This window comes from Nerophis ophidion, linkage group LG14 (assembly GCF_033978795.1).
Source record: "Nerophis ophidion isolate RoL-2023_Sa linkage group LG14, RoL_Noph_v1.0, whole genome shotgun sequence".
In the NCBI taxonomy this organism is placed as follows: domain Eukaryota; kingdom Metazoa; phylum Chordata; class Actinopteri; order Syngnathiformes; family Syngnathidae; genus Nerophis; species Nerophis ophidion.
The window spans coordinates 3,666,994-3,678,075 of NC_084624.1; the positions used below are offsets into that span (position 1 = coordinate 3,666,994).

An 11,082-nucleotide genomic window follows, 5' to 3' on the forward strand; every position below is an offset into this window, starting at 1 on the left:
CTTGCCTGTTTTTTGATATCTATGTATTTTTAACGTGGCATTTATTTTCTCTATTGTATTTCAACTGCACCTAACGGAGTGTCACCTGTATTTTTGTCATGCTCTCATTATTGATGACAATAAAGAATATTTTATTAAATTTTTTTTTTCATTTATTCCATTAATTTCAGGCAATGACATGAAAAAAAGTAAAAGGTAGACAACACGTAATGATATAAACTAATATAATGCAAAAGGTAATGTACATTATGTAAACATTAAGCATTCTGGTCCAGTTTTGCCTGGAAGGGAGTGGAAAGAAGATCATTTATTTAATCCCACCAATTCTATTCTATTATATCACCGCTGGCAATTTAAGCCATAGTGTACTAGTGCACAAATTATGTATCGTATTCCATCCATCCATCCATTTTTATCCATCTTATTCCCTTTGGGGTATAAGAGAGCACTATAAATATATGTATATGTTTCATTCCCATTTACAGTATGAAAACTGAAGTTTGCATCAGACGAGAAACCATGGTGCAATTACAGCGCCACCTGCTGTCTCCAGAGGGCAATACAGTTTCCTCCCCTCCACACGCGGTGCTGCTGCTGTTAAGGATGCTGCTGTTTCGGCGGTGATGGTCCACTAGCAGTGAGTCAGCACCGGAGCAGGTCTGCAGTGCAGTAATCGGCCCAAATGGATCAGTTCCGCGGTTTATTCCTCAAATTGGACCAGAACAAAGATGGGTTCATCTCGCTTGCAGAGCTCCACAGAGAAATGAGCAAGCATGGCATCGTGGCGGCAGATGCCAAGGTGCAGGTAGGATGATGGATGGTGGCATTGTTCTGCAGGCCTCCATCAAGATTTATCTTTCTCTCGCTCTCTCGCTCTCTCTTTCTCCTAGAATGTAATTGATTCCTATGACAATGACAAAAATGGTGTGCTGGACTATGATGAGTTTCTCAGCTACATGACAGACAGAGAGAAGAACTGGAAAATTTACTTTAATCACCTGGACAAGAACCAGTGCGGTAAGTGGAAATGAGAATGCGTCCGTTGCCACGACATGCCGCCGTTAAATAAAATACTATTTTCACTGTGTAAAATATACTCATGGGCCACAAATATACCTGCACTTCCAATGAGAGCCCATCAAAAGCTGCGTCAAAAATTCAACCAGACTGCAACCGCAACAATAGACATCATCAACTGGTGACTAATGTAGTTTTTACAAGCTGGATGAATTGACACAGTTCAGGTGTCACATCTCATTTGATGGTGCAGGTGTACCTGAGTTTGTTGTCATATTCATTGTCTGGTGCGTTGCATACAATAATTTTTGTGCGTCTCTTTTCTGATTAGGAGTGATTGACCAGGAGGACATCATATGTTTGTTTAAGGAGTTAGGAGTGCTCATTTCAAAGGCCAATGCCAAAAAAGTAATACAAATGTAAGATTTTTTTGCACCTCATAACGGCGTATTTTGTTAGTATTACATTCACCAAATGTGTAAAAGGCCACTAAATATAGTATGAATAACAGAATGAATCATTATTATTCAACCTCACATCATTCTTTGTATGCAGACGCAATGCAAATACTAATAACTATACACTATAGTGTAGGCAAACTTTGTTCCAAAAGTTAACTTTAAAGTATATGTTGACCACTTTTAGCTGACATATGTCATCAATTGGGTGATAAAACAAGGCGAGGACGATTGCACGTAACATTTGTCTTTCTTTAAAAAAAAAAAACAGGATGGACACAGACAATTCGATGACGGTGGATTGGGACGAATTCTTGCAGCATGTCATCTTCAAGCCTGTGGACAGCATCGGGGAGTTGGTGTCTTCGTGGAAACACAGTCTGGTAAAGTTAAAGTGCCACTGATAGTCACACACACACTTGGTGTGGTGAAGTTTACCCTCTGCATGTGACCCATCCCCTTGTTGCACCCCCTGGGAGGTGAGGGGAGCAGTGAGCAGCAGCAGTGGCCACGCTCGGGAATCATTTTGGTGATTTAACACCCAAAAACAGTGAATAAAAGCTGAAACATGTCCACCTGAGAGGTGGATATGCAGTAGTACCTCAACTTATGAGCTTAACTGTTTTAGTGACGGAGTTACTAACTAGCAAAATTGCTAAATCGCTGTCTCATTTTTCGTAACAACCAAATCACAATAATGCTTGCCTTGACTTGACTTGACTTAAAACACTTGTATCTCAAATCAACGAATACCCTTAAAATTAATTGGAAAACTATTGCAATCTAATTGACCCGCTCTTAAATACATGCCTTTAAAACATTTTAGGTAAAAAAATATTGTATGAAATCCAATACAATATAATATAGTACAAACAACCACGGTAAGTTTTAATGAAGTAATAATAATGTTCAACATTTACCTTGGAGAGTGGACTTCTAAAAATCGACGTAATCTCCTTCCAGCGGTTTCCTTGTCAAACACACTATCAGCAGCTTCTCCATATTTTCATGGATAACATGTCCACCGTTTGGATATTACTTTAAAATTTTTGACTAGCATTGTCAAAACTAGGACTATGACTTGGATTGTTTCTTCGACGCAAAGGAAAATTGGTGCTATAACTAACAAAAGGGGAAACAAATGGCGCGCACAATGGCGGAGAACAAACTTGACTAATGAAAAAACAAAATACTAGCACAAAGGCAGGGCTTCACGGTGGCAGAGGGGTTAGTGCGTCTGCCTCACAATACGAAGTTCCTGCAGTCCTGGGTTCAAATCCAGGCTCGGGATCTTTCTGTGTGGAGTTTGCATGTTCTCCCCGTGAATGCGTGGGTTCCCTCCGGGTACTCCGGCTTCCTCCCACTTCCAAAGACATGCACCTGGGGATAGGTTAATTGGCAACACTAAATGGTCCCTAGTGTGTGAATGTGAGTGTGAATGTTGTCTGTCTATCTGTGTTGACCCTGCGATGAGGTGGCGATTTGTCCAGGGTGTACCCTGCCTTCCGCCCGATTGTAGCTGAGATAGGCGCCAGCGCCCCCCTCGGCCCCGAAAGAAAATGGATGGATGGATGGATAGCACAAAGGCTACAAACTATAAACATGAAACAAACACTTGCACTGTGGCATGAATAACAAAAATGTACGTGGCACTGACAGAAATAATAAACAGCATAGCATGGCATGAAGCAGTTGAGGAATATGAAGTTGCCAGGCTGACTACCTGGCAACTGTGGCTTAAATAATAGCTATGATAATCATCAACAGGTGTGAGAACTGAGGACAGGAGCGTGACTTGAAGACAAGGTGGAAACTAATAAGTTGCTATGGAGATTAGAGAAATAAGGAAGTGCAAAAGCGGGAAACAAGTGTCCAAAAAGTAACCAAACATGACAAAAACGAAACATCATCTCATGGGCGTGACAAGCATTACACTCATTCTGCTTCAATATAGTGTAGACGAGAATTGATACACTCCAATTGTCTCGCCAATTTAACTCCATGCTGGGTGATGTGTTTGATCATTTATTGATTTAATTCAATAAATATCATCCACTTCTTCTCAGCACTGTCCTTCACACTGTCTTTCTTCCATGCCTGGAAAATCAATCAATCAATCAATCAATCATTGTTTATGTATATAGTCCTAAATCACAAGTGCCTATGAGGGCTGCACAAGCCACAAAGACATCCTCGGTTCAGAGCCCACATAACGGCAAGGAAAAACTCACAACCAAGTGGGATGTCAATGTGAATGACTATGCTGTACCGCCTCCGCTTGGGATGTTTTCCTGCTGGCTCCGCTGTGAACGGGACTCTCACTGCTGTGTTGGATCCGCTTTGGACTGGACTCTTGCGACTGTGTTGGATCCATTATGGATTGAACTTTCACAGTATCATGTTAGACCCACTCGACATCCATTGCTTTCCTCCTCTCCAAGGTTCTCATAGTCATCATTGTCACCGACGTCCCACTGGGTGTGAGTTTTCCTTGCCCTTATGTGGGCCTACCGAGGATGTGGTAGTGGTTTGTGCAGCCCTTTGAGACACTAGTGATTTAGGGCTATATAAGTAAACATTGATTGATTGATATTTTTTATACATATATTGGATTGGACACCCCCGTATTAACAAAAGCCTTTGGGTGGCTGTGACCACGTCAGCAGATTCTGACTGCATGTTTAGTAAGCACTTTAAGACACAAAAAAGTCTTAAAGTTCCAATATTTATAAGCTTTTTCACTAGAAAAAACAATATCACACCTGTCAGGAACGAGACACAGAGTCGTGCAATGTTGTTGCTTTTACCGCTCAATGGTCAGCATCCACCTAATGAGCTTGTTGGCGTGCAGGTCTTCGACGTTGGCGAGAGCCGAGCTTTGGCCATCGAGTTTCCCGAGGAGAATTCCGGCGTTGGTGCGTGGAGAAAGTTTGTTCTTGGCGCGGGATTGGCTGATGCTGTATCCCGAACCGCCACAGCTCCCATCGACCGCCTCAAGACCCAACTGCAGGTGAGAGACCTCATAGAGTTCTTTGATCCGGGACATCAAACTTGACCAAACATTTTGTTGTATTTTGTAGTTTTATGGATCCAAAGCATTCTCTCGAGGCTTCCAGGAGATTCGGTCAGGCGGCCTTCGTTCCATGTGGCAAGGCAACGCCGTCAATGTGCTGAAGGGGACGCCGCAGTCCACACTTCAGTGTTTCATATACGCCCAGGTGCCTCATCACCCCACACCAGTCCTATTCTATCATTACTTCATGAAAACAAAGAGAGCATAGTCTACCATGTCAAATTCCTTGTCTGTCAAAACATACATGGTCAATAAAGCTGATTCTGAATCTGATTCTGATCACATATCTCCGGATTCTAATGAGCTTTTTTTTTCTGGGACCAGATGAAGGTGTCCATGCAGGACAGAAGTCAGAAGAATCTGAGTGTCCAGCAGCGTTTTGGCTTGGGTTGTGTGTCTGGTGTTGTGGCTCACGCGGTCTTCTACCCTTTGGAGGTATCACAGTCCATGTTTACGTCAGGTTCAAGCTGGTAGGTTAGACATTTTCTGCAAAAAGATCAAAGACAACGGCGTCATACTTGCTTTGTATCCAAGGACTGCTATGATATCCTCCATCCATCCATTTTCTACCGCTTGTCCCTTTTGGGGTCGCTGGGGATCGCTGTAGCCTATCTCAGCCACATTCGGGTGGAAGGCGATGTACACCCTGGACAAGTCGCCACTTAATGCATCTGCCTCACAATAAGAAGGTCCGAAGTAGTCCTGGGTTCAATCCCAGGCTCGGGATCTTTCTTTGTGGAGTTTGCATGTTCTCCCTATGGCTGCGTGGGTTCCCTCCGGGTACTCCGGCTTCCTCCCACCTCCAAAGACATGCACCTGGGGATAGGCCCCTCCCACCTCCAAAGACATGCACCTGGGGATAGGCCCCTCCCACCTCCAAAGACATGCACCTGGGGATAGGTTGATTGGCAACACTAAATTGACCCTAGTGTGTGAATGTTGTCTGTCTATCTGTATCCTGCTATGCAATAAATCCTCCATTCATCCATCCATCCATCCATCTCCAACCGCTTATCCGGAATCGGGTTGCGGGGACAACATCTCCAGCAGAGACCCCCAGACTTCCCTTTCCAGAGCAACATTAGCAACTTCCTCCTGGGGGATCCCGAAGCGTTCCCAGGCCAGAGAGGAGATGTAAATCCCCCCATCTGGTCCTTGGCCTGCCGCAGGGTCTCCTCCCAGTGGGACGAGCGACGAGGACCTTTGATTGATTGATTGATACTTTTATTAGTAGATTGGACAGTTCAGTACATATTCCGTACAATTGACCACTAAATGGTAACACCCCAATAAGCTTTTCAACTTGTTTAAGTCGGGAGACGCTCGTGAGGCATTCGCCCGAGATGCCCGAACCACCTATGCTGGTTTCTTCCCAGGCCAAGGAGCAGCGGCTCTACTCCGAGTCTCTCTCGGGTTAGTGAACTTCTCACCCTATCTCTTAGGGAGATGCCAGCCACACTTTTGAGAAAACTCATTTCGGCCACTTGTATCCGCGATCTTGCTCTTTCGGTCATGACCCACATTTCATGACCATAGGTGAGAGTAGGAAAGTAGATAGCTGGGTAGACCGAGAGCTTTGCCTTCTGGCTCAGCGCTCGTTTCGTCCCAACAGAGAGACTGCAATACTGCCCCAGCTGCTCCGATTCTCCGGCTGATTTCCTTCTCCATCTTTCCCTCACTCGTGAACAAGACCCCGAGATACTTCAACTCCTCCATTCATTGCTTACATAAATTTGAAAGTTTTGCAGCATTCACTCTCAATGTCTGAGAATATTGAAATTGCTTGTGTTTATAAAAATTTGACCAACAGGTGTTGAAAGTGAGACTCAACCTGCAGCGAGTGGGCACCTATCATGGTGTGATGGCGTGCGCCCGCTCCATCTACAAGGACGAGTCCTTGACCTCGTTTTACAGGGGCTTCAAACCCAGCATCCTCTGCATGATCCCTTACGCAGGCGTGGAGTGTGCCGTCCATCAGGTGAGACCGACATCCAACATAGGAAGATAGTTATTTATATTTGTTTATGTCACCGGCAGTCTATCATGAACTGGGCCCGGAGCGATCCAGCCTACTGCAGCGATTCCAGGCTGTTCTTCTTCAGTTTTGTGGCCTTTGCCAGTGGGCAAATGTCCAGTTACCCTTTGGCGGTCATAAGAACGCAGCAGCAAGCAAAAGGTACGAGCGTCCACTTTAGACTTCGGACATTTTCAGACACTATCACCACTAGCTTGTTTTTTTGTTTTTTTCCCAGCATTTTCCTCACAGTCACATGCCAATGCAAACATACTGCAAGGCCTTCTGGGGATTTATCACAGCCACGGACTGAGGGGATACTACAACGGAATGGGAGCCAGCTTCGTCAGGGCTGTTCCTTGCGCCTTGATTAATTTCACCTTGACAAAAACTTTTGAAGATGCTTTTTCCTTGGCAGAAAGCTGAGATTTGGCGGTTTATGTTTTTCTAGGGAAGTAAATGAATGGGTGCTCACTCAGATCAGCCGCATTGGATGATCTGATTTAAACTTTCAAACTTATGCAACTGTACCAGAAGCACTCATAGTTGTTGTTTTTTTTAATAGAAATGTTGTTGCAGAGTGTTTATGTAATTGTTTAAGTATAGTCTTAGTTTAGGTCAGGGGTCGGGAACCTTTATGGCTGAGAGAGCCATGAAAGCTAAATATTTTAAAATGTATTTCCGTGAGAGCCGTATAATATTGTTAACCCTGAATACAACTGTCAGGTTCAAACACTGATGACATATTAAACAGACAAGAAGCAAGGAATTAAACAGAGACAGGATTCAGTTTAGCTCAATGAGGAGAAACGCGTAGACCTGTACTCTTGTACAGTGTCGTCCCATGCCTCCTCTTTTATTTGGACTTTCCCTGATTACAACAACTAAATGTGTGCATCTCTTATTCATTTTATTAACATTTTTATTCTGAAACTAACCAATAATAAATCAAATACTTTTGACCATTAATGCAACATCTTGAACAGCTGCGATAGAAACGGATGGATGGATTAAAATGCATGAGAATGTTTTATATTTTGAACTTTATTTTTGACACTGTGATTACTTGCGGAATTATTCATTACTTATCGTGTTAAGCAATGTCAGGTAAGATTTATCAGAGAGCCAGATGCAGTCATCAAAAGAGCCACATCTGGCTCTAGAGCCATAGGTTCCCTACCCCTGGTTTAGGTGTTCGGGTGTCATTAGGTGTTTAAGTGTATAAAATACATGTATTTAGTGTAAATAGCTCCAGATATTTCCATGGACTAAAGACAAGAGCTCTCCACTGTGTGGGGTCATTTTTTTTTCATCTCATCACTCATAAACGTGCATTACAGTCAGTGGTGTGCCGTTTCATCGTATTCTCATCATGGCCGGCTCTACGCAGGGGTAAGAGGGGGCAAAGCCCCCTTAAATAAATGTCTTGCCCCCTCAAATCAAAATTTGAGAGAGCAAATTTTAATAAACTCACAAAATTACTACATCATAAGTTGACAAAATTATCTGTACTAGCGGAAAAATCCGCCGAAAAAGGGACACACACGATATAGTAGTGTCGGCTTCCCTCTCAACTTTCCCTCCGCTGTGCGTGTATTCCACATTCCACAGGCTGCGCAGCAGACACACACCCGCACACACCCCTCAGCCCTCAGTAAACATCCAATCACTGTTGCAGTATGAAAGTAAAAGAAAAGGAAAAGTTGTCTATACATTTATCATATACTTGTTAGGATGGGTGTATTTGTGTTGTCTTATCTGTCATAAACACGCTTATCGTCGCAGACTTTCGGTGCTACGGAGTTCCTTTTTTTTTTTTACAACCTGACGAGAGCAGTGACAGCGGAGGCTCTGAGCAGCAGTGGTTTGGAAGGCAGAGAGCCTCCACTGTCCCTGTAACAAGCTACAAGTCATTTATGATGCTGTTAATGAGGATAAAAATGAAACATAAGGTATATATCCTGCTTAGCAGTCCTCCTCTGCTGTCCTCTGTTCAGAGCAGAGTCCCTAGCAACGGCCCGTTTTACTTAGCAACGGTCTGGCAATTGACTGCTGGAATTCTTTTTCTGTAGTTTTTCTTGTAATTCTACATAGTCAACCTTTAATGTTTCAATCTACATTTTGTAATAAACAAACTCTAAGTTTCAGTTGATATGACCAAGACACCTAAAAACAAAAACACTGCCGTTTTCATCAATTTACAAGCAAGTGGGCAACACACATACATTGGAGTGAATGAATGTTGTGCCCAGATGAGTGCCCACGTCCACTGCATGTGACAAACTGAAGACAAGTGACCTGGGTCTGACAGACCCCTACGTAAAGCCCCGCCCCAGGCTGTAGTCCTGTACTGTTGTTGTTTTTGTAATCACAGCGGGTTTTTTCTGTTGTTGTTCAAGCTTACTTATTTTCTGCTCCAGCTTCCAGCAGCTCACAAAGAGAAAGTTAATGCTCTGTAATGCATCCATTTTTCAGAGCATTTACAAAGTCTAGTCCTGCTCCTGCATGTAGTTGTAGCAATGATGCTGATACTAGTACGTCAGGGACAGCAGCTAGCAATACTGCACCTTTAGCACCAGAAAGCACTGTTTCTCCTTAACTTTCTTGTTGCCTCTTTTTGCACTGCCCTCCAAATCTAAACATTGGAACTATTTAACTGGCCTCAACAAAATTGACAAGATCTTGGGTTTGGGGAAACCTGCTGTCTTGACGAAGCGGTTGTTGCTGGACACAGGACGGACTCTTGGGAGAAGAAGGTGGGCGACCATTTTCTGTCGAGGACGTGAAGATATCCACATATTCGGAATTATGACAACAGGACATCTGCTGATTAGAGTAAGCATTGCTCTGGTTTGTCCACAAATTGGAAGTTGCTGGCAGTCTTCAAAGTACCCCAAAGCTACCACAAATGATTGGAGGATGTGGGAAGAACTGTGGAATACATCGCACTGTCGACCCCGCAGTTTTGAGGACCAGTCATAGACAATTTAGAGTGAGAAGCAAATTTTATTTTCACCCGCATAAAAAATAATTCTAACTTGGATTGTTTCCCTAGCTTCGAGACTCTCCTGAAGGACAGCGCAGCGAAGACACAACAAACTCCCTTCTTGTCTCTCATGGACACACACCTGTTGTTGTTGACTTTGGACTAGCGACTGCAATACATCAAGGCCGCGGAACAGAGACACAGTACGGGCTTACACACACACACACACATCCACAAAAATATATGCCACACATACACACCCATCCCCCCCCAACCCAACGCCCTCGACGCAAATCGCATAAGGGTGATGAATGGATGGTCAGCGCCTGAGAGCTGCGGCCTACCATCATGACCTTGAACTACCTTCCGTCTGTTGCTAGATATCTCGAGATGCATGTTGTAGTACGTATATGTCCTTTGCTATGGAGGTTTGTTTTCCCCACTCCAGACTGGGCCCCTTTAGGAGCTCAGTCTGGATTGTATTTTTTTACTCATCCTTGCCCAGCGTTTACCTTTTTCCCATCTTTTACGGGGTGCGCCTTATGGCGGCCCATCAGCGTTCTTGTTCTGTAACCCTGTACACTGTTTGTTAGATGGATATATAAATAGATAGTACTTTATTGATTCCTTCAGGAGAGTTCCTTCAGGAAAATTAAAATTCCAGCAGCAGTGTACAGAGTTGAGATCAATTTAAATAAAAGTAAAAAGTAAATAATGGGGGTTTAAATGGAAACAAAATACAGAAATATTACAATAAGAATAAAAACTAAAAAGCAACAATGGGAATAAAAATATAACAGTAAAATAAGAATATAACAAGACAAAGTAGGCCGTAGTGACCATGTTATGAAAACGTATTGTTTGTCTAATCTTGAACAGGTTTGTGCTGAAAACAAAGTTTTGTTGTACTTGTGCAATGACAATAAAGACCTATCCTATCCTACACACAGAAGTAGTGAAGTGAAGTGAATCATATTTATATAGCGCTTTTCTCTTGTGACTCAAAGCACTTTACATTGTGAAACCCATTATCTAATTTACATTTAAACCTGTGTGGGTGGCACTGGGAGCAGCTGGGTAAAGTGCCTTGCCCAAGGACACAACGGCAGTAACTAGGATGGCAGAAGCGGGGATCGAACCTGGAACCCTCAAGTTGCTGGCACGGCCAGTCTATCAACCGAGCTATACCGTCCGGGTACTTAAAGTGCCCTCTTTTGGATGATTCGATGCTGATCCGCCTCCGATTGGGATGGTTTCCTTCTGGCTCCGCTCTGGACGGGACTCTCACTGCTGTGTTGGATCAGCTTTGGACTGGATTCTCGCTGCTGTGTTGGATCCGCTTTGGACTGGACTCTCGCTGCTGTGTTGGATCCATTATGATTGAACTTTCACAGTATCATGTTAGACCCGCTCGACATCCATTGCTTTCGTCCTCTCCAAGGTTCTCATAGTCATCATTGTCAACGATGTCCCACTGGGTGTGAGTTTTCCTTGCCCTTATGTGGGCCTACCGAGGATGTCGTAGTGGTTTTTG

The 11,082-nt window shown here is 43.6% G+C and overlaps 1 protein-coding gene across 3 annotated transcripts; it reads left to right on the forward strand.

Moving 5' to 3' along the window:
* Positions 1 to 617: 617 nt before the first annotated feature.
* slc25a24l (solute carrier family 25 member 24, like) lies at positions 618 to 10,546 on the forward strand. Of its 3 annotated transcripts, XR_009809517.1 has the most exons (11): positions 618 to 805; positions 891 to 1,017; positions 1,349 to 1,436; positions 1,747 to 1,858; positions 4,327 to 4,485; positions 4,556 to 4,693; positions 4,873 to 4,983; positions 6,359 to 6,526; positions 6,586 to 6,724; positions 6,801 to 9,554; positions 9,618 to 10,534. XR_009809517.1 is itself a non-coding variant. In XM_061919640.1 (10 exons), exons 1-10 carry the CDS (start codon positions 683 to 685, stop codon positions 6,986 to 6,988), a joined length of 1,347 nt encoding a protein of 448 aa, XP_061775624.1. In that variant the 5' UTR covers positions 618 to 682; the 3' UTR covers positions 6,989 to 10,546. The 3 variants fall into 3 exon arrangements, 2 of the variants coding, with proteins under 2 accessions (XP_061775624.1, XP_061775623.1); XM_061919640.1 differs by having other exon boundaries at positions 618 to 799; positions 6,801 to 10,546; XM_061919639.1 differs by having other exon boundaries at positions 6,801 to 10,534.
* Positions 10,547 to 11,082: the final 536 nt, after the last annotated feature.

Coding starts and splice junctions, on each gene's coding strand:
- slc25a24l (XM_061919639.1), top strand. CDS start 683: ATGGATCAGTTCCGCGGTTTATTCCTCAAATTGGACCAGAACAAAGAT. Junction 4,486..4,555: donor GCCTCAAGACCCAACTGCAG/GTGAGAGACCTC, acceptor TGTATTTTGTAG/TTTTATGGATCCAAAGCATT. Junction 4,984..6,358: donor CGGTCTTCTACCCTTTGGAG/GTATCACAGTCC, acceptor TTTGACCAACAG/GTGTTGAAAGTGAGACTCAA.